The 24,042-nt window shown below is 40.0% G+C and overlaps 1 protein-coding gene across 12 annotated transcripts in view; it reads left to right on the top strand.

Moving 5' to 3' along the window:
- Positions 1–24,042, top strand: part of HECTD2 (HECT domain E3 ubiquitin protein ligase 2) — a 101,673-nt gene that overhangs the window by 45,607 nt on the left and 32,024 nt on the right. For 7 of the 12 annotated variants that reach the window (XR_007910908.2, XM_051823369.2, XM_051823370.2 and 4 more), the window contains exons 3-6: positions 10,253–10,391; positions 11,452–11,554; positions 11,978–12,067; positions 21,781–21,845. Coding sequence is in view for 10 of the 12 variants with exons in the window: in XM_051823369.2 (XP_051679329.2) it covers positions 10,253–10,391; positions 11,452–11,554; positions 11,978–12,067; positions 21,781–21,845 (397 nt within the window). In the remaining 2 variants the exon portion in view is untranslated. Of the gene's footprint in view, positions 1–10,252; positions 10,392–11,451; positions 11,555–11,977; positions 12,068–12,668; positions 12,892–17,296; positions 18,867–21,090; positions 21,203–21,780; positions 21,846–24,042 lie in introns of those variants that run through there. The other 5 variants (XR_011382370.1, XM_051823377.2, XM_051823373.2 and 2 more) reach the window with 5 other exon arrangements.

Below are 24,042 nucleotides of genomic sequence, written 5' to 3'. Positions count from 1 at the left end.
ACAATACCAGATTTCAGGACATACTACAGGGCAGTTGTAATTAAAACAGCATGGTACTGGTACAGAAACAGATGGATAGACCAATGGAACAGAATTGAAACACCAGAAATCAACCCAAACATCTACAGCCAACTTATATTTGATCAAGGATCTAAAACTAATTCCTGGAGCAAGGACAGTCTATTCAATAAATGGTGCTGGGAAAATTGGATTTCCACGTGCAGAATCATGAAGCAAGACCCCTAACTTACACCTTACACAAAAATCCACTCCACATGGATTAAAGACCTAAATCTACGACCTGACACCATCAAGTTACTAGAGAACATTGGAGAAACCCTTCAAGATATTGGCACAGGCAAAGAATTTCTGGAAAAGACCCGGGAGGCACAGGCAGTCAAAGCCAAAATCAACTATTGGGATTGCATCAAATTGAGAAGTTTCTGTACTACAAAAGAAACAGTCAGGAGAGTGAAAAGACAACCGACAGAATGGGAAAAAATATTTGCAAACTATGCAACAGACAAAGGGTTAATAACCAGAATCTACAAAGAGATCAAGAAACTCCACAAAAACAAAACCAACAACCCACTTAAGAGATGGGCCAAGGACCTCAATAGACATTTTTCAAAAGAGGAAATCCAAATGGCCAACAGGCACATGAAAAAATGTTCAAGGTCATTAGCAATCAGGGAAATGCAAATCAAAACCACAATGAGGTTTCACCTCACCCCGGTTAGAATGGCTCACATGCAGAAATCTACCAACAACAGATGCTGGCGAGGATGTGGGGAAAAAGGGACACTAACCCACTGTTGGTGGGAATGCAAACTGGTCAAGCCACTATGGAAGTCAGTCTGGAGATTCCTCAGAAACCTGAAGATAACCCTACCGTTTGACCCAGCCATCCCACTCCTTGGAATTTACCCAAAGGAATTTAAATTGGCAAACAAAAAAGAGGTCTGCACCCTAATGTTTATTGCAGCTCAATTCACAATAGCTAAGACCTGGAACCAACCTAAATGCCCATCAACGATAGACTGGATAAAGAAATTATGGGATATGTACTCTTTAGAATACTATACCGCAGTAAGAAACAACGAAATCCAGTCATTTGCAACAAAATGGAGGAATCTGGAACACATCATGCTGAGTGAAATAAGCCAGTCCCAAAGGGACAAATACCATATGTTCTCCCTGATCGGTGACGACTGACTGAACACCAAGAGGGAAACCTGTTGGAGTGAGGTGGACACTATGGGAAACGGTGGCTTGATCAGCATAGCCCTGACTGTTAATGAACAACTAAATACATTATCCCTCTTAGTAGTTTTTTTTATCTGTTCTACTTAATATGACTGGTTTAGATCTGTAATTGATGCACAGTTATTCTTAAGTGTTGAAAATTAACTGAAATGTGATCCCTGTTGAACATGGTGGTGGGAATGGGAGAGGGAAGAGATGTATAATTTGGGACATGCTCAGGCTGACTTGCCCCAAGTGGTGGAGTTGGAAGCATACCAGGGGATTCCAATTCAATCCCATCAAGGTGGCATGTACCAATGCCATCTCACTGTTCCAGGTGATCAGTTTCAGTTCACAGTTGGTCATGGTGAAGGGACTGGGAGTCAAAGGGAGCACATAGACAAGTCTAGTACCTGCTAACGCTAACTGATGGAGTAAATAAAGGGGAGAGTGATCCAACATGGGAAGTGAGATACTCAGCAGACTCATAGAATGGCAGATGTCCTAAATAGCACTCTGGCCTCAGAATCAGCCCTAAAGGCATTCGGAGCTGGCTGAAAAGCTCATGAGAGTATTTCAGGCATGGAAAGCCAAGACACTCTGGCAAAAGATCTCTGCGAGTGAGATCCCAGTGGAAAGAACAGGCCATCAAAGAAGGAGGTACCTTTCTCTGAAGGGAGGAGAGAACCTCCACTTTGACTATGAGCTTGTCTAAACAAGATAAGAATCGGAGAACTCAGAGGGCTTCCATAGCCTTGGAAACTCATGACTGGAGCATAGGGAGATTACTGATGCCATAGACAGGAGTGTCAATTGGTAAAGTCAACAACAGGAGTCACTGTGCACTTACTCCTCATGTAGGATCTCTATCCTTAATGTGCTGTACATTGAGATTTAATGCTATAACGAGTACTCAAACAATATATTTCACTTTGTGTTTCTATGGGGGTGCAAACTGTTGAAATCCTTACTTAATGCATACTAAACTGATCCTCTGTAAAAAAAAAAAAAAAAAAAGAAATTATCAATTCCCAACTTGACTCTCACTGGGATTAAACATGACAATAGGTCTGCTCTGATTTCATCATCATTTTAAAAAATCATCTATTATTTTTCACTTTATGTTTCTGTGTGGGAGCAAACTGTTGAAATCCATACTTAATGTATACTAAGCTGATCTTCTGTATATTAAGATAATCGAAAATGAATCTTGATGTGAATGGAAGGGGAGAGGGAGTGGGAAAGGGGAGGGTTGTGGGTGGGAGGGACGGTATGGGGGGAAAGCCATTGTAATCCATAAGTCGTACTTTGGAAATTTATATGCATTAAATAAAAGTTTAAAAAAAAAAGAAAATTACCCAATCAGATGAAAAATAGAGAAGAATGAAGAAAGTCTACATGAAGTATGGGATGCCATTAAATCACCAAATATTCATATTATAGGTAATGCTGAGGAGAAGAAGTGAAAAAAGGCATTGAGAATCTACTAAATGAAATAATAGCTGAAAAGTTCCCGGTTCTTAAAAGCTACATGGACATCCAGATACAATAATCTTATTCACTAGCAGACTCAACCAAAGAAGGTCTTCTCAAAGGCGTGTTGTAGTCAGATTACCAAAAGTTAAGGTCAAGGAGAGAATCCTAAAGGCAATAAGAGAAAATCATAAACTTACATATAAAGGAAAACCAATTAGATTAACATCAGACTTCTCAGCAGAAACCCTACAAGCCAGAAGAGAATGGGATGATATTCAAGGTCTTAAAAAAAGAAAAATACGGCCGGCGCCGCGGCTCACTAGGCTAATCCTCCATCTTGTGGCGCCGGCACACCGGGTTCTAGTCCCGGTCAGGGCGCCGGATTCTGTCCCGGTTGCCCCTCTTCCAGGCCAGCTCTCTGCTGTGGCCCGGGAGTGCAGTGGAGGATGGCCCAAGTACTTGGGCCCTGCACCCCATGGCAGACCAGGATAAGCACCTGGCTCCTGCCATTGGATCAGCGTGGTGCGCCGGCCGCAGCGCGGCGGCCACTGGAGGGTGAACCAACGGCAAAGGAAGACCTTTCTCTCTGTCTCTCTCTCTCACTGTCCACTCTGCCTGTAAAAAAAAAAAAAAAAAGAAAAGAAAAGAAAAGAAAAGAAAAATACCTCCAACCAAGAATATTATATCCAACAAAGCTATCTTTTAAAAGTGTGAGGGATAAATAAGGTATTTTTCAGATAAGCAAAAACTGAGAGACTTACCACCACCGCCAGACCAGCCTAACAAAAAATTCTGAAGGGCATCCTGTGTTAGAAGTAAACATCATGAAAACACATGACACCACAGGCACAGGTTGGTTAAATGGATTAAAAAAAAACAACTCAAGACCCCACTTTATGCACAAACTGAAAGTGAAGGGCTAGAAAAAGATAAACCAGGCAAATGGAAATAAAAAATGAGCAGGAGTGGCCATCCTGATATCAGATAAAGCAAACTTTAAATCAAAAACTGTAAAAAGGGATAAAGAAGGACACTATTTTGATAAGAGTTCAACAAGATGACTTAACAAATATATATGCACCCAACACAAGACCACCCACATATATACAGCAAATACTATTAGACCTAAAGGGAAAGATAAGACTCCAATACAATAATTGTGGGAATAATGAGTGACTTCAACATCCCACTCTCATCAATGGACAGAACATCCAGACAGAAAACCAATAAGGATACATTAGAGTTGAAACATACTATCTAACAAATGTACTTAACAGACATTTACAGGACATTTCACCCAACAGCTGCAGAATACACATTCTTCTCATCAGCACATGGAACATTTTCTAGGATAGACTATATATTAGGCCACAAATCAAATCTCAGCAAATCTGAAAAGACTGACATCACACCATGTATCTTCTCAGACCATAAAGGAATAAAATTAGAAATCAACAAGAAAAATAGAACATTCAAAAATACTTAGAAATTGAACAGCATGGGTCACTGAAGAAATTAAAAAGGATATCAAAAACTTTTCCTGAAATATGAAAATAAAAATAACAGAAAACCTACGGGATATAGCAAGAGCAATATTAAGAGGGAAGTTTAAAGCATTAAGTGCTTACATGAAAATAAAAGTCTCTAATTAAATACTAAAAGTACGTCTCAGAGGCTTAGAAAAATAAGAATCAAACCCCCAATCAGATGGAGGCAATGAAATTTAAAATAAAAAAAGATCAACAAAACAAAAAATTGTTTTTTTTGATAAGATAAACATAAGATAGATAAAACTTTAGGTAGACTAACAAAGGAAAAAAGAATAATAGGTTTTTAGGGTTTAGGTTTTAGTAGGGATTAGAAATGAAAAAAGAGACATTACAACAGACACCAGTGAAATAAAAAGGATCATAAAAAACTACTATGAAGAACTATGCTAATAAACTGGAAAAACTCAAAGAAATGGATGAATTTCTGGATATATATAACCTACCTTGTTTAAATCAAGAAGATATTATACTACCTAAACCTATAACAAGCAGTGAGACTGAAGTAGTAATCAGAAGTCTTCCATCAGGGAAAAGTCCAGGACCTAATGGCTTCACTACTGAGTTCTACATACCATTCAAAGAGTAAAATTCCAATACTTTTTGAAACTATTCTAGAATATTGAACAGGATGGATCTCTGTCACACACTTTTTATGATGCAAGCGTCACTTTGATACCAAAACCAAATGAAGACACACCACAAGAAGAAAACTACAGACATATCTTTAATGAACAGAGATGAATAGATTCTCAACAAAATACTTGTAAATCAAATCCAAAGCTACATCAAAAAGACCATGCAGGGCCAGTGCCATGGCTCACTTGGTTAATCCTCCGCCTGCAGTGCCAGTATCCCATATGGGTGCCAATTCTAGTCCCGGTTGCTCCTCTTACAGTCCAGCTCTGCTGTGGCCCAGGAAGGCAGTGGAGGATGGCCCAAGTGCTTGGGCCCCTGCACCCTCATGGGAGACCAAGGGGAAGCACCTGGCTCCTGGCTTTGTATTGGCATAGCTCTGGCCATGGTAGCCATTTGGGGGGTGAACCAACGGAAGGAAGACCTTTCTCTCTCTCTCTCACACTATCTGTCAAAAAAAAAAAAAAAAAAAAAGACGATGCATCATGAACAAGTGGGATTTATCCCAGAAGTGCAAGGATGGTTCAACATTCACAAATCAATAAATAGAATGAAGAACGAAAATGATACAGTCATCTCAATAGATGCAGAGAAAGCATTTGATAAGGTGCAACACCCCTTCATGATAAAAATCTTCTACAAATTAGGAATAGAAGGTACACACCTCAGAATCACAAAGACTATACATGTCTAGCCAACCGCCAATATCATACTAAATGGGGAAAGCATTTCCCCTCAGATACGGAACAAGACAAGGCTGTCCTCTTTCACCACTCTTATTCAACATAGTACTGGAAATTTTAGAGCAATTAGGGAGGAGAAAGAAATAAAGGGCATCAAAATTGGAAAACAGGAAGTCAAAAGTTGTCCATGTTTGAAGATGACATGATGTTGTACATTGGAAAACCTTAACCCTACCAAAAAGCTGTTAGAATTGATAAACCAATTCAGTAAAGTTGCAGGTTCTGAAATAAGCATACAACAAACAATAGCTTTTTATATGCTAATGATGAATTCACTGAAAGAGAAATCCCATTCATAGTAGCCACAAAAATAGCAACAAATTTAACCAAAGAAGTAAGAAATCCCTACAATGAAAATTATCAAATATTCATGAAAGAAATCATCAGGGACCAAAAAAATATGGAAAAATATACCTTGCTCATGGATTTGAATTTAATATCATTAAAATATCTATACTAACTAAAGCAACCTACAGGTTTAGTGCAATTTGCATCAAAATACCAATGACATTTTTTGTAGAATTGGAAAAAAAATCCTAAAATTCATATGGAATCACAAAAGACTCAGATTAGTCAAAGCAATCCTGAGTAAGAAAATCAAGCTGGGGGGCAGTGCTGTGGCATAGTGGATAAAGCCACCACTTGCATCCCATAATGGTGCTGATTCAAATCCTGGCTGCTTCATTCCCAATCCAGCTCTCTGTTAGAGCCTGGGAAAGCAGTAGAAGATGGCCTAAGTCCTTGGTCCTGTGAACCCGTGTAGGAGGCCCGGAAGAAGCTCCTGGCTCCTGGCTTTGGATCAGCCCAGTGCTGGCCTTTGCGGCCATTTGGAAAGTGAATCATTGTATGAAAGAACCACCTGCCCCCCGCCTACCTCTCTATAATTGTGCCCTTCAAATAAATAAATTTTTTTAAAAAAGGAAAAAAATCAAGCTGAAGGCATGACAATACCTGACTTCAAAGCATACTACAAAGCTATAGTAATTAAAACAGGGTGGTAATGGCATAAAAACATACATAGAGATCACTGGAACAGAATAGAGAGCTCAGAAATTAATCCATATATGTATATAGAACCCTATATATATATATATATATATGAATGAAATTAGATTCACACCTCTGACTAGATACAAAAATTAACTCAAGTTGGATGAAAGACCTAAGTTTAAGACCTGAGACAATGAAGTTGCTGGAAGAAAATGTAGGGGAGGGGCCAGTGCTGTGGCACAGAAGGTTAAAGCCCTGGCCTGAAGTGCCGGCATCCCACATGGGCGCCAGTTCTAGTCCCGGCTGCTCCTCTTCCGATCCAGCTCTCTGCTATGGCCTGGGAAAGCAGTACAAGATGGCCCAAGTCCTTGGGCTCCTGCACCTGCATGGGAGACCTGGAGGAGGCTCCTGGCTCCTGGCTTCGGATCAGCTCAGCATCCAGCCGATGCAGCCATGGGAGGGAACCAGCCTATGGAACACCTCTCTCTCTGTCTCTACCTCTCTCTGTAATTCTTTCTTTCAAATAAATAAATTTTTAAAAAAAAAAGAGGCCGGTGCCGCGGCTCACTAGGCTAATCCTCCGCCTTGCAGCGCCGGCACACCGGGTTCTGTCCCGGTTGCCCCTCTTTCAGGCCAGCTCTCTGCTGTGGCCCAGGAGTGCAGTGGAGGATGGTCCAAGTGCTTGGGCCCTGCACCGCATGGGAGACCAGGATAAGCACCTGGCTCCTGCCATCGGATCAGCGCGGTGCGCTGGCCGCAGCGCACCAGCCACGGCGGCCATTGGAGGGTGAACCAACGGCAAAGGAAGACCTTTCTCTCTCTCTCTCTCACTGTCCACTCTGCCTGTCAAAAAATAAAAAATAAAAAATAAAAATAAATAAAAGAAAAGAAAATTTAGGGGAAACACTCTAAGACATTAGCATAGGGGATAATTTCTTGGACAAGACTCCAAAGACACAGGCAACAAAAGCAAAACTAAACAAATGGGACTATATCAAACCCAGAGACTTCTGCACAACAAACGAAATGATCAATAGATTGAAGAGACAGCCAGCAGAATGGGAAAAAATATTTGCAAGCCACCTATCTGACAAAAGATTTGAATGTTTCAGCAACTTTAAAAACTCAGCAACAAAACAACCAGTTCAGTTGAGAAATGAGCAAAGTATGTCAATAATTCTCAAAAGAAGTACAAATGGCAAACAAAAATATGAATAACACGCTCACCCATCACTAGGCATCAGGGAAATGCAAATCAAAACTGCTGTGAGACATCTCCTCACCCCTGTCAGAATGGCTAAAATACAAAACACAGAGAGTAACAAATATTGGCAAGGATGTGGGGAAAGGGGAACTTACACACTGTTGGTGGGAATGTAAGTAAGTGCAGCCACTAAGGAAAACAGTGTGGAGATTTCTTTCAAAAACTCAAACTAGGTTTGCCATATGATCCGGCAATCCCACTACGGGGGTGTAAACCCAAAAGACATGAACACATTGTATCAAAGAGATACCTGTACCACCATGTTCATAGCAGCACTATTCACGATAGCCAAAATATGGAATTAACCAAAGCATCCATCATCAGATGAATGAATGATGAAAATGTGGTAGATATACACAATGGAATGTTATTCAGCTGTAAATAGGAGTGAAATTCTACCATTCGCAGCGAAATGTGTGCAACTGGAGGACATTATGTTGAGTACAATAAGCCAGACACAGGAACACAAGCATTGCATGTTCTTTTTTACATGTGGGAACTAAGGAAGAAAGGAAGGGAGGGAGGAAGGGAAAGAAATGCCTGTGTGTGTTTCAGTATTGCTGCAAATATAGCTTTGTGAAATTTGTTTTATACCTTTGTCAAACCAGTGGTTAAGAATGTTATACTGTTATAGTTTTAATGATCTGTGATTACTTTAAAATTATTGTATATGGGTGAAATGATCATTTTTCCATTCCATTATTGTTTACAGCCATTGTCTTTATTCCCATTAAACTAGGGTCTTTTTGCTTTTTACTTGTTAAACTTATTTGGTGAATATTAAACCTTTTTAATGTAATGTAAAATTTAAAATGTATTTCAAAAACTGAAAAAAGAAAGGGGGAGGGTGTGAAGGTGTGAGGGTGTGAGGGAAGGAGGGAGTAATGCAGGAAGGAAACAGCACTGTATTCTTAGAATTGTATCTACAAACTGTATTGAATCTGTTAAAAACCACATACAAATTAAATTTTTATAAAATGATAATGCCGTCATAACAAGAAAAGCATAACTAAGAAAATAAAATAATTATATGCCAAAATGAATTTAAATAAAATAAAACCCATTAAGAAAATGATGTAACACTTGAACAAAAAAATCTAAATCAGATTTATAAAAACTCAGAAATGAAGTGAGAGAATAAAATTTAATGACTAGAAATAGAGAAAAGATAAAAAATACAAAAAAAACAGAAATAGAAGGAACAAAAAGCAAATATACATAACAGAAAATGCCTCAAGAGAACTAGAATATAAAAGAAGGAAATCTTTAAAACTTAAGAAGAGATGAAGAAAGAGATTTTTTTTAAAGATTTATTTATTTGAAAGTCAGAATTACACGTAGAGGAGAGGCAGAGAGAGAGAGAGAGAGAGAGGTCTTCGATCCAATGGCTTACTCCCCAATTGGCCGCAACGGCTGGAGCTGCACCGATCTGAAGCCACGAGCCAGGAGCTTCCTCCGGGTCTCCCATGCAGGTGCAGGAGCCCAAGGACTTGGGCCATCTTGTACTGCTTTCCCAGGCCATAGCAGAGAGCTGGATCGGAAGAGGAGCAGCCAGGACTAGAACTGGCGCCCATATGGGATGCTGGTGTTTCAGGCCAGGGCGGGCATTAACCCGCTGTGCCACAGTGCTGGCCCCAAAGAAAGAGATTAAAAAGAACTTGAGAGAAGTTAACTGTAACTGAATTACAGACCATTCAAATTTTGGATAATTGGAACAAAGGGAAGGCGGGAACTCTATTCCTTGGCTGGTTGGTAGTTTCACAGATTATAAATTCACCCCATAGTCATTAAGTGATAGAATTGTTATGTGAGGGTTTTCTGTATTTGTTTTATTTTATACTCAAAAAATTATGAAATACTGCAAAAAGGAAAGTACCAACTGGCAAAGTGTTTGCCTCTAAAAATAAAAATAGAAAAACTTCATCCAAATTGATAAGAAATTTCTAAAACTCCAATAAAGAATTGCAAAGACAGGTTATTTGCATATATTTTAAAAGCTAGTTAGCATTTAAAACATTAATTCTCACTGAAATATTACCTGAAATACAACTTTTGGGAAGGAAGGAAGAGAAAGAAACTCTAGTCAGCTTTGGAGAAGGGAGAAAGGGGAGATGCCATGTATTAGATCTGGACATTAACGTAAGACACAACCTAAAATCTGCGAGTGAAGTGGGGGAATAGAGGAATAAGCTCTGGTAAGTGTTTTTCACTATGATAGGTTTCTCTGTTATATGATCCCAAAGTGATTGCAGTACACAATAATTTGTTTTCTGTTTGTGTTGAATTAGCCTGGCATTGTATAATTTATAAAAGTTTTCTGATTAATTACATTGCTTTTTTATATTTCACAGTGAGAGACCTACCACCAATTTGCCTTGATGTTAGACAAAAACAGCGTCTATCTCTAGATGCATTACCATCTGAAATGAAGGCCCCAGCCCTTCCAGAACCCACCCTTCCTATCCAATCCAAAACTATGAAAGACTTCCAGTAAGTTTCAGTTCACTATGATATGTAGAACTGTTGTCATTTATCTGCATGCCATGACTTCACATTATCTAATGTCTTCATGTGAGGAATCAAACCTGTAGATCATAAAAGTTACTAGTCAAGGGTAAACACACAACAATCTGAATGTCTTCAGTTGAAGGTAAAAAAAATATGAAAATAAATTAGGGTTAGATGTGTTACAGCAAAAGAAAGGAAACACTGAGTAAGAAAATATGAATCAAAATAGACAAAAATGATTAAGGTGAGAATAAAATAATATAGTGTTGCCATTTTAAAAACCTGAGAGTTCAGGCTGGCATTGTGCAGCGGGGTAAGCTGCTGCCTGCAACGCTGGCATCCCATCTAAGCGCTGGTTTGAATCCTGGCTGCTCCAGTTTTGATCCAGCTCTTTGGTAATGCACCTGGGAAAGCAGCAAAAGATGCCTCAAGTCCTTGGGCCCCTGCCACCCATGTGAGAGACCAGGTTGGAGTTCCTGGCTCCTAGCTGCAGCCTGTCCACAGACCTAGCTGTTGCAGCCAACTGGGGAGTGAGATTGTCTGTCTCTCTCTCTCTCTCTCTAATTCTGCCTTTCAAATAAATCAATCTTTAAAAAAAAAAACTGATCAACAGAACAGTTTTAAATCCAAAGTTATGTACTCTGTGACACATACTATAAAAGTTATGTCAGCACTCAGGTAACCAAAAGGCACATTTAAAGGACTAAGTGAGATTGAGACAGCAGAGACAGAGAATATATACAAAATCTCCAGAATTTTAACAGTCACAGGAAGGGAAAGAACAAGTGATCACTGGAAGAGCCATGTTAAGAATAAACATATTTTAAAACCAGGTGAATGAGAAAGTTGAAGCCAGATGGATAGCTTAATCCAGTTAAGAACTATAAATTCATAAACTATGTTTATGTTAGCTGGAACATATTTCTGTATTTATTTTCAGTATTTCAAACTGTATGTTGGTGGCATTTATTTGCAAAAAAAGTGATGCTATTTTATCTAAGTATTTCTCTCTATATATGGTTAATATATGTTTTCATTATAGGGAAGATATAGAAAAAGTTAAGTCATCAGGTGACTGGAAAGCAGTACATGATTTTTATCTAACAACATTTGATTCTTTCCCACAATTAAATGCTGCATTTAAGGTAATAATACATAAAACACATTTTTCATTAACTTTTAGTTTTAAAATTTCCAAAAAAGATATGAGAAACTTAACCTCATTTGCTACCAAGTATTAACTTAAGCAACTATTTAGACAAACATGTGAGAAGTTGATATGTATTTCTGAAATTATATGTATCACAAATACTACTTAAGTGATATCTTAAATGTTTTTATTTGTTCTAATGTGAATATTTGACTCCGTTCTTTCAGTTTTAAAAAAGAAAGCTATTAAAATAATCCTTATACATTCATTTTAATTTTCAGAAATTTTGCCCTAACAATTCTTTTTTATGTCATCAGACTAAAAATAGTAGAAATTATAATGGAATATTATGAATCAAATATTATTTAAAATAGTCCTTAAAATGTTATACACACCTAATTTTTAATTGAATTTGCAGAAAGATGCCACTGCCCCATTTAATAGCATTGAAGATTCTGGGATTAATGCTAAATTTGTGAATGCAGTGTATGATGCCTTACTTAACACTGTAAGTATTGTTTATGGACATATACAAATAATATAGTTCTGTGTATCTTCTGCATTTCAAATACAGCCACACAAAAATTGTGAAAGTCATCTTGTAAGGTCCCTAGGATACAAGAGTATTTATAGCATAATTATATTAGAATCTCTGGTATTATTTTATTGTAAATGTTGTTCAGACTCTCAGAAAGTTATATCATCTTATTCTTTTGTTTTTCTAATTAACTGAGAATTAAGCAGAAAATACATTTAGATCCATACAACCCTTGTTGATAAAGGCTTGCTAAAGTAATGCTTTGTCTACTCAGCACAAGGAGGTAAGTTCTTTGATTGTATTAGAATTGCACTAAATCTATAAAACTGTTTGTTAAACTTCAGTACGTGTCAGAATCACAAGAAGGGCTTGTTAAAATACCGGGTTTCAGATCCCATCTGTCTTAAGCAAAACCCAAGAATTTTAAATTGTAACAAATTTCCAGGATACAAGAGTACTGCACAACATTGATAGGAAGATGGAATTAGAAGTTAAGTTTGTTTTGGTGCCAAAAGATTTTAAATCCATGCATAATTTTTTGTAATGTGAATTTTCCATGAACTTTTTGAAGACTTCTCATAGCTTGATGCTCCTGATTCAAGGACCACACTTTGAGAACCTTCCTGTTATACATCAATTTGTGGAGAATTGACATCCTTTCAATCTGTGAATGTGGTAAAACTTCCAAATACCTAGGTCATCTCTGATTTTTTCTCAATATTGTTTTGTAGTTTTCTTTATAGAAGTGTTACATAGTGTGTCAATAAATTTACTTGGATTTTCTATGTACACAATCATGTCTTATGGAAAATGAGTTTTATCTCTTTCTCTTCTTTACATCTTTTATGAATGGATGAATATATTCGTCTTACTGCACTAGGTAGGGCCTCTTATATAATTTTGAATAAAAGAAGTAGTAGCAGATCTCTTTGTCTTATTCTCGTTCTGAATACTTTACTATTAAATATCACTGGTTATCAGAGAAATGGAAATAACAGTATCCATCCATCAAAATTAATAAATTTTTTTCAAAAACCTTACCGAGAATTAGCAATATTATAGAAAAAGCAAAGTTATATATCTTGCTGATGTGAGTATAAATTGATACGACTATTTTGGGAAACTACCTGGCATTATCTACTGCCACTCAACAAATGTGTATGTGCGTATACTGTGATCCAACAGTCCTACGTCTGGGTCCACTTCTCTGACTTCTTTTGGTGTGGCATGATTCTGTTTTATTAGCACTAAAAAATTAGGTCTACAGACATGAGGAAATTACCTTTCAACATGGAATACAAACTGAAAGTAATTAAACCAAACTATATTTTTAATACTATAACCATGTTTAAAAAAAAAAACTCAGTGATGTAACTTTTACATACTTTAAAAGATTTTTGGAGAAATGGAATTAATGGCATGCAGTGCTGGTTCAACATTTGAAAATCAATTAATATAATTCATCACATCAATAGACTAAAGAAGAAAATTGATCCTATCAACAGATGCAAAAGAACTATTTGACAAATTTTAGCACTTGGTCATGATGGGTCATTTTTAAAATAATTTTTGTTCAATTGCTAGTATTTTTTAGAGTTTTTGCATCTATGTTCATGAGAAATGTTAGTTCATAATTTTCCTTTCTTGTAATTTCTTTCTGCACTTTGATTAGTAGAGTAATGCAGACCTAACAGAATGAATTAGGAAGTATTCTCTCTGCTTTTTTATGGAAGGAATTTTTGTTTTATTTTTATTTGACACACAGAGTTAGACAGTGAGAGAGAGAGACAGAGAGAAAGGTCTTCCCTCCGTTGGTTCACCACCCAAATGGCCGCCACGGTCGGACCGATCCAAAGCCAGGAGCCAGGTGCTTCTTCCTGGTCTCCCACTCCCAGGCCACAGCAGAGAGCTGGATTGGAAGAGGAGCAACCGGGACTAGAACCCGGCACCCATATGGGATGCCAGTGCTGCAGGCAGAGGATTAACCAAGTGAGCCATGGTGCCGGCCCCTGGAAGGAATTTTAAGAAATTGGTATCATTTTCACCTTAAATATCTGGTAGAACTCACCAATAAAGCTATCTGGGCCTGGTACATTCTGTTTTGAAAGATTATCACTTCCATTTATGTAGTAGACATAGGTCTACTTAGATAATCTATCATATGAAATTGTATATTGTGTCTTCAAGGACACATACAGGATATCAAATATGTGGCGATAGACTTGTTCATAATTGTACAGTACTTTCCCTTTAAGTCCATGGGGTCAGTAGTGACATTCCTTCTTTCATTTCTGGTGTTGTTATTGTGTTCTTTCTTCCTTTCTTGATGAGTCAGGCTATAGGTTTGTCAGTTTTGTTGATCTCTTCAGAAAAATTGCATTTGTTTTTTTTTTTAATTTTCTCTATCAGTTCCCTGTTTTCAATTTCATTGATTTCAGCTTTTTCTTATTTCTTTCCTTCCTTCTGTTGGATTTAATTTGTTCTTTTAATTTTTTAAGGTGGAAGCTTAAATGATTGATTTGAAATCTTTTTTCCTAATATATTCATTCAGGGTCTTCAAAAACTTCATGAAAAATGTGTATTTTGAAAAAATGGCATGGATTTCAAAACATTTTGCAGCAGAATCATTTTTAAATTCCATTTTCCTAAAAATCTTTTGAAGCCCCCTTATACATTTGCCTTTAATCAAGGATGAGCAATGTCTGGCCCTGGGGCTGTACAAGACCTGCGATATCCTTTGGTTGGTGCTGCAATCCACAGGTGGGACTCAAAACTCAGTAAATCTATAGCAGGCTAATTTTTAAGTTGATAACTTTGTGCGGCCCACGAGTGATGTTGTCAGTACCCAAATGGCCCTTGGCAGGACAGTTTCCCCACCCTGCAAAGTGCTGCTTTGAATGCATCCCAGAAATTTTGATATATTGTATTTTCACTTTTTTGAAAGACCGAACATAGGTTTAGCATGTGACCAAACAGTCATGCTACTAGATATTTAGCCAAATGAGTTATAAACTTTTTATCTTCCCCAAAATATGCAAATATTTATAGCAGCTTTATTCATAATTGCCAAAATTGAAAGCAACTAAGATATCCCTCAGTAGGTGAATGGATAAACAAACTGGTATATCCATACCCTGGAATATTTTTGAACAATAAAAAGAGATGAACTATCAATTCATAAAAAGACATGGGGAAATCTTAAATGTGTATTGCTAAGTAAAAGAAGCCAATCTGAAAAGGTTACTTACTGTCGCTCCCCCTCTTCATGGAGGAACGACACTAAACCCTGCCTAGGCTTCATATCCGAGTCACGGCGCCATTATGTCGCTCCCCCTCTTCATGGAGGAACAACACAGGACCCTGCGCTGTTCTTTCATCTGCTCGGCCCTCCCCGGGTTTGCTGCTGGTTCTTCCCGGGTTGGCTACTGTCCCTTCCACCTCCGTGGAAGGGTGGTTCCCCCTGGCCACTTTCCCCACTTCCGCAGGGGAGCGGCACACCGCCGGCCGGCTCTCTCGGGGGCTGCACAGGTGTTCCCCTTAGATGTTCCTGGTGCATGCCGTCTCTCTCCTCCTTTATAGTCCTCCTCTGCCAATCCCAACTCAGCTGCCCACACGCCAAGTACGCTGCTCTCCTCCAATCAGGAGCAAGTCCTACAGTTTATTGGCTGAACTGGAGGCAGCTGTGTAGAAGCTGTTTTCTCCTCTCCCAGCGCCATATTGTGGGAGAGCAGATGCATAGAATAAGTCTTAATTCCAGTAACTTAGTCTAGTCCGAGTTGCTCCCCACAGATCCCCCTTTCTTTTTATTTTTGGCGTTGATACGCGCCTGTCTTCGGTGCCCCGCGGCACACACTCTGCTCTGCTTGCTAGAGTTGCCACAGTTTCTTACAAGTCCTATCAATCAGGCAAACCGAATCTGGGTCCTCTCTTTGCCATGTTGTGAGGAGGTTTTTAGGCGCTGATGCGTGCCTGTGTTCGGTGCCCTGCAGCACATGCTCTGCTCTGCCTGCAGGTGCTTACAAGCCCTATCAGGCAAACCGAATCCAAGCCTTCTCATTGCCATATTGTGGGGAGGCTTATTGGTGTTGATTCGTGCCTATCTTCGGTGACCTGCAGCTCATACTCTAGTCGAGCTGCCTGCTGGTGCTTACCGCCTTACTAATCAGGCAGACCGAATCCAAGCCTTCTCATTGCGGTATTGTGGGGAGGCCTTATTGATGTTAACTCGTGCCTGTCTTCGGTGACCTGCGGCGCATAAGCTGCTAGCCGCCCACAGGTGCTCACCGCCTTCCTAATCAGGCAGACCGAATCCAAGCTCTCTCATTGCTGTGTTGAGGGGAGGCCTTTCTATTTCTCTATTTCTCTATCTCCGGGCATTCCTATTTCTCCCATTTTACTTCTGTCTGCCAACATTCCTATTTCTCTCATTTTACTTCTAAACTTCTGTTTCTCTTATCCCCGCGGCTTCCCGGCGCCCGCCCCGAGGCTGCTTCTCGGCGGCTTCCCAGCTGAGCCGCTTCAGCCCGCGCCTCTCTCATCTGCGCGGCTCGGCTTTGCGCGCACACTCCACGGTCTCACACTAGCCCAGCGTTCCCTATCTACTTGTGCCCCGCACGCTCTCTCTGCGCACGGCAGCCTCCACGAGTCACACAGCGTAGCTTACGTCTCCGCCACTAGTATTCAATCTAAGTTCCCCGGGCTAACCTGGCGAATTCAACCCAGCTCACGTTTCCGCCCCACGATCTGGCTTCCCGTCCTTTGCTCCCCGGGCTAATCAGACGGATCCCAACCGGGCTTACGTTTCCGCTTCTGGTTTTAACTTTTCGCCCCCTATTCCCGGGCTAACTTGAGAATCCCAAAGTGGCTTTCGTTTCCGCCTCGGCCTGCCCCCCGCGGCTTCAATTTCCCTAACATTTTTCTCTACCCGGTATATTTCCCTAAGTTTTCTTCCAACAATATTCCTCCCTCATTTCTCCTGGCTTCTCCCCACAGTCCGTATCCAAGTCTGTTTGTTCTAGCTTTCACTTTCGCTTTCGCCCTTAGAGATTTCTCCCAGCTTCCCCCCGTAGTCCGTATCTGAGTCTATGCCTAGGCTTTCAATAGCTTCTTCCGGCACCTTTTTTGTCCGGCTTTTCCCTAGGCTGTTTGCTAGTCTCTCTCTCCGATATTTTCCACTTCTTCCTGTTTCTTCCCTCCTAGGTTTCCTATCCAAGTCACGGCACCATTATGTCGCTCCCCGTCTTCGTGGAGGAACGACACAGGACCCTGCGCTGTTCTTTCGTCTGCTCGGCCCTCCCCGGGTTTGCTGCTGGTTCTTCCCGGGTTGGCTACCGACCCTTCCACGGAGGGAAGGGTTCCCCCTGGCCACTTTCCCCACTTCCGCGGGGGAGCGGCACACCGCCGGCCAGCTCTCTCGGGGGCTGCACAGGTGTTCCCCTTAGATGTTCCTGGTGCATGCCGTCTCTCTCCTCCTTTATAGTCCTCCTCTGCCAATCCCAACTCAGCTGCCCACACGCCAAGTACGCTGCTCTCCTCCAATCAGGAGCAAGTCCTACAGTTTATTGGCTGAACTGGAGGCAGCTGTGTAGAAGCTGTTTTCTCCTCTCCCAGCGCCATATTGTGGGAGAGCAGATGCATAGAATAAGTCTTAATTCCAGTAACTTAGTCTAGTCCGAGTTGCTCCCCACAACTTACTATGTGATTCCAATTATATAGTATTCTGGAAAGGCAAAATTACAAAGACAGTAAAAAGATTAGGGACTCAGAAGGCAAAATGGAGAGTAGGTGAGGCACAGGTGGTTTTTAGGATGGTGAAACTATTCCATATGAAAGCATACTGGCGGTTATGTAAGATTATACCCGTGTCAGAACCCACTGAACTGTACAATACAAAGAATAAACACTAGGCCGGCGCCGCGGCTCACTAGGCTAATCCTCCGCCTTGCGGTGCTGGCACACCAGGTTCTAGTCCCGGTTGGGGCGCTGGATTCTGTCCCGGTTGCCCCTCTTCCAGGCCAGCTCTCTGCTGTGGCCAGGGAGTGCAGTGAAGGATGGCCCAAGTGCTTGGGCCCTGCACCCCATGGGAGACCAGGAAAAGCACCTGGCTCCTGGCTCCTGCCATCGGATCAGCGCGGTGCGCCGGCTGCAGCGTGCCGGCCGCGGCGGCCATTGGAGGGTGAACCAACGGCAAAGGAAGACCTTTCTCTCTGTCTCTCTCTCTCACTGTCCACTCTGCCTGTCAAAAAAAAAAAAAGAATAAACACTAATACAAACTATAGACTTTAGCTAATTTATCAAATACTGTTTCACTGATTGTAGAAAATGGACAACACTAATACAAGCTGTTAATGTAAGGGAAGCTGTGGGCATGGGGAGAGTATATATATATATGGGAACTCTATACTTCCTGTACAAATTTTCTGTAAGCCCAAAGTGCTTTAAAAAATAGCCTGGGGTGGGGGGGCGGCGCTGTGCTGTAGTGGGTAAAGACACAGCCTGCAGAGCTGGCATCCCATGTGAGTGCCGGTTCAAGTCCCGGCTGCTCTACTTCTGATCCAGCTCTCTGCTATGGCCTGGGAAAGCAGTAGAGAGCAGAAGACATCCAGAAGAGGCTCCTGGCTCCTGGCTTCAGATCGGCTCAGCTCCAGCCATTGTGGCCATCTGGAGAGTGAACCAATGGATGGAAGACCTCTCTCTCTGTCTCTCTCTCTGCCTCTGCCTCTCTGTAACTCTGCCTTTCAAATAAATAAATAAATCTTTAAAAAAATAATCTAGGTGCTGGTGCTGTTGTATAGCGGGTAAAGACACCACCTGTGACACTGGCATCCTGTTTGGGTGCTGGTTCAATTCCCAGCTACTCTACTTCCAGTCCAGCTCCCTGCTAGTGCATCTGGGAAAGCAGTGAAACATAGCCCAAGTCCTTGGGCCCCTGCACCCACTTGGACATCCAGGAGAAGCTCCTTGCTCCTGGTTTCAGATAGGCCCACCTCCGGTCATTGCAGCTATTTGGGGACTGAACCAGTGGATGGAAGACCTTCTTTCTCTCCATGATGCTCTCTCTCTGACTCTGCCTTTTAAATAAATACATAACTCTTAAAAAAATAAAATCTATTACTAATAAAGGAAATTATGAAGTCACACATGAGTCAGCTGAAAGGCTTAATTGACCAAATCTAATTTGACTTTTAAAAATAATAATGAAATATAACCCCCTAGGTAAATTAAGGATATTTTAGTCCATACTGGTAATAATTAAACAAACAGACAATTGTTAGGCAGATAAATATATAGATAGATAAATGTAGGAGAAATGAAAGCCCTTTTTAATAATGGTATGTGAACTAATAAATGCAGACAGAATAATAAAGTTAAAAACTTCAGATTTCCTCCCATAGTAGTGATAATTGGTTTAGTGACTGCCTTTCCTAGTTAACCGAATTACTGAAGTGACATCAAGTGCATCTTGATGTGATACACTGAGAAGGAAACATCATTAATGAATCTTCCTGTCAAAATTGCATAAACTAAATCTAATGACAAGAAAATCACAGAAGACCTTAAGTTAAAGGATATTCTGGCAAAAACAAATGGCCTCATGCACATGGAAGCAGTTTCTGCAAGCTGGCACTGCATCCCACTGGGAAGCCACCTCCTGCTGCAACCCTGCCTTGACTTCCCTTCCCAAAGACGCCCCTTTTCAGCATGAAGCAGCCAGAGCAGTCATCGCCCATTTCCCCCTAACAGATGTTATCTCCCCCACCCTTAGCAGGCCAGACAGGATGGAGAATTGTAAATGGGGTCTTTTGATGGTTTTTGTCCCTGCCTGGTAACAGAATGCCAATCTGATTGTTTTCCTCTCTTGGATGCCCCCCTCCGTGCTGCTCTGGCTGGAGGTCCTTGATTCTAATAAATACTTTTAAATCTCAAAAAAAAAAAAAAAAAAAAAGGCCTGCAAGTGGCCTAAACTCTTCAAAAATGTCAGTACCATGAAACACCAAAATAACAAAACCAAAAACACAGAGGAGCAGATTTGAATAAGAATTGCCTTAGAGAGGCTGGCGCTGAGGCTCACTTGGCTAATCCTCCGCCTTGTGGCGCCCGCACACCGGGTTCTAGTCCCGGTCGGGGCACCAGATTCTGTCCCAGTTGCCCCTCTTCCAGACCAGCTCTCTGCTGTGGCCCCGGAAGGCAGTGGAGGATGGCCCAAGTGCTTGGGCCCTGCACCTGCATGGGAGACCAGAAGAAGCACCTGGCTCCTGCCTTCGGATCAGCGCACCGGCCGTGGCGGCCATTGGAGGGTGAACCAACGGCAAAGGAAAACCTTTCTCTCTGTCTCTCTCTCTCACTGTCCACTCTGCCTGTCAAAACAAAACAAAACAAAAAAGAATTGCCTTAGAGAGTATGGGAGTAAATGAACTAGAGCTGTGTTAGAAAACTGCTGGTGGTAGTGGTGTGTTTTGAGACTTGTGGTCACAAACTTGAAGTGGATCCAGGCAGCACAGTTGCTTGATTTTTCTCCTGCAGCCTTAGCATTGCTCAGGGGCGGACACTAAATAAGTGATTGGGCTGGGGTAGTGTCTGCCTTCTGGGTGTGAAGGGACACTGTGAGCAGATGGAGAGAAAGCAGTAAGAGCTAGGCTGAATGGATGGTAATATACATTTCTTGGAAATCATGGCTGTTGTTTTTAAATAAATCATAATATAAATTTATTTTCTTGTCGATTGTCAAGACACAGATATGTTACTGGTTATTTTAACTTCTAGTTAATGAAGTGTTATTCTATTGTGAAGGAAAGTGTAAGGTGTCCAGCACGTAACAAATCTTCCCAGCCAGATGAATCAATCAATTTACAAGCTTGTATTGGAATTCGCTCCCTAGTGAGATTCTCCATCTCAACAGAGGGGGAGGGGCTAGGGAAGTCGTGTGTCAGAAGTTGGGAGGGCATGGGGGTTAAAGGTTGAGGTGGGTCTGATCCTCATTTGTTGACCTTTAGGCACCTGCAGGGACCTTGACAAGGACTTTTCGTTCCCGGAAGTGCGGGTAGGGACTCTCCATTCCCGGAAGTGTGGGCCTTCTCTCCTTGTGGATCCCAAAGCTACCAGAAAGTACTATCTAGACCTATTTTATTTTTATTCATTCTTGAGATAGTTGGCAGTAAATAAATTCTTAAAATTTGTTTGAATTATTAAACTACAGAGGAATATTATTTTATGCCTTTCATAAATCTATCCTATAATGAACAAAGTCTTTTCCCTGTTAACATATTTTTAATTAAAATAATTTGGTTTCACTTAATAAAGAATTATGGGTTTAACTGATAATTGTAACATAATAGGACTGAATATATTCAAAATATATGTAATCATTTTATATTGGCAAACTTGCCATTCTTGGATTTGTGTTATGATTTAATATTGTAAAGTCAAGGAAAATGAAATTTTTTATAGTTACATAAAACTATTGTTGATCATCAAAGGTTATGCTGTACATCTTAGGGAGAGTTCTCAGTATAATCTTGTCATTTGTACTCACCAGAGTTCTCAAATGTGAAATCAATATGGTCATGTCAGTCCTCAGTCTTGAAGTCCAATTTTAACCATTTAAACAGATCTGAAAGTAAAATGAACATATAAGAACTCACCTAAATGGCTAATCCTAATTGGTTGTTTTCTTTTGATTGCAGCCTCAAGACATTCAGAAGACAGTGTTAAAGGGAATCATTAACAGCCTGTTGCGAGAATGGAAAGGGTAATTATAACCAGTTTTTAGCTAATCAGTATATATGGTTAACTTAAACATCTCATATATCTTGTATACGTTAGTATATATTTTACTCTCGGATTTTAGTGGTGTTATAATTACATAAATCAAAAAAGAATTATAAGCCTTTACAACAAAGCTGTTTAACTTGAAATTTGTGACTTCCCAGAATTCATAGGTAGCCATATGTGATCTGTAGACCTTTAAAAATTATATATAAAGATTTGTGTGTGTGCACATATGCACATGCTTTATAGAAACAGGATGAGTACTCATGACAGTAACTTACATAAGATAATATGAGCACTGAGTTTAGCCTTGGGCTTCTTGGTAGTCAGAGCGAATCTTTTTTCTTATTTCTAATATATGGAAACTTAAGTTTAGCTACTACAAATTTTTAGTCAGAACTAAATATTAGGCCCTATTTAAGGAATCATGTGTTGTAATTTGATAATGTTTTGAACGATGACTATATATAATGCACCAAAGTGTCTTTTTAAAAGTACACAGGGGTATGGGCAGTTGCACAGCAGTTAAGATGCTGCTTGGGATGCCTGCATTCCATATCAAAGTCCCCGAGTTCAGGTCCTAGTCCTATTTCCAATTCCAGCTTTCTGCTAATTCACACCCTGGGAGGCAGCAGGTGATGACCCAAGTTTATGAGGAAGACCTGGATGGAGTTCCAGGATCCTGGATTCAGCCTGTCTCAGCCCCAGCTCTCATAGGCATTTGGGGAGCAAATCAGAGGATGGGAGTGCTCACTCTCTGTTGCTCTTCCTGTTAATTAAATAAATAAACTTTAAAAACTTTTAAGTATATAGCATTCAGATTTATAGTATTTAAATAATGTTATTTAAATAGTATCCACTCTAAAAGCCAAAGGAATGCCACTGAATTATAATTCAAATGTTTATATATTAAGCCCAGTTTTTAAAAATACCTAACTCAAAATTGTAAATGAAATGTTAAAGGTACCGCAGGCATTTTAATAACACTGTTTTTATTCTCAAAGAAAACCATGCTTATTACAGAAAAGGCAGAGAAGTATAAGGAAAACATACTAATATTTTATAATTTTTCCTAGTACATTTTTAGAGCATAACACATAATATAATGTATAGTTCAATATTATACGATATTGTATTGTATAGTTCAATTGTTATTGTATTGTACAATAACATTGTGTAGTTCAGTACTGTACAATACAATATCATATTGTATATGTGATTTTTAACTGAACAGTATTTTTCCTGGTTTATCATTGTAGTAATTAGCTTGCATTTTCCTTCTTAAACCACAATTTTTAATGATTGCCTAATAACCTAACAAATGACTGTACTGTAATTCCTCTAAAATATTCAAGAATGATTGTGTTTATAATGCCAAAGTGAACATTTTGTATAACAGTCATCTTTTCTGAGTATTTACCTAAAACTTTCCTTGAAGAATTATAGGAGTAGAAGAATTTTAAGACACCTCACACATTTTGCAGATTAGTTCTCTGAAACAATTATGACAACAAATACTTATATAAAGGATATGAGAAGGCCTAACTAAGCTCTCAGTTGTATATCCTTATAACAAAGCTTGGCTACTTTTCTAAATGGAAACTGGATTTATTTTTTATTTTTCCTTAGTACTAATGAGATTAACATTTTGTCATTTGTTAGCTATTTATAGTTATTCTTTTACAAATTATTCACATACTTTGGCCAGGTTCTGTTGCCATTTTATCTATTTTTCTGTCAAGAACTCTTACTATATTAAGAAAATTGACCTTTTCTATTACACCTGTTTCCTATATCCTATTTGAAAAATTCAATTTCAGACCTCAGAGAGAAGGTAATGAAGTGGCTAAGGACTGAAGAATTAAGTACAAACTGGGAGTTAGCCACTTTCTAAATATTGTAGTAAGAACATATCGTCAGAAACTTCCTAAGAAATGTGACTCATGGAGCTGGTGTTGTGGTACAATGAGTAAAGCCGTCTGCAGTGCCGGCATTCCGGATGGATGGACGCTGGTTTAAGTCTGCACTTCCAATCCAGCTCCCTGATCATGCACCTGGGCGTGCAGCCAAAGATGGCCCAAGCACTTGGACCCCCACTACCCAAGTGGAAGACCTGGAAGAAGCTCCTAGCTCCTGGCTTCAGATTGGCCCAGCTCCAGCCCTTGTGGCCATTTGGG

Source organism: Oryctolagus cuniculus, chromosome 15 (assembly GCF_964237555.1).
Source record: "Oryctolagus cuniculus chromosome 15, mOryCun1.1, whole genome shotgun sequence".
Classification (NCBI taxonomy): domain Eukaryota; kingdom Metazoa; phylum Chordata; class Mammalia; order Lagomorpha; family Leporidae; genus Oryctolagus; species Oryctolagus cuniculus.
Note: the sequence above shows the minus strand (reverse complement) of the source record. Positions and strands in the feature narration are given on the sequence as shown.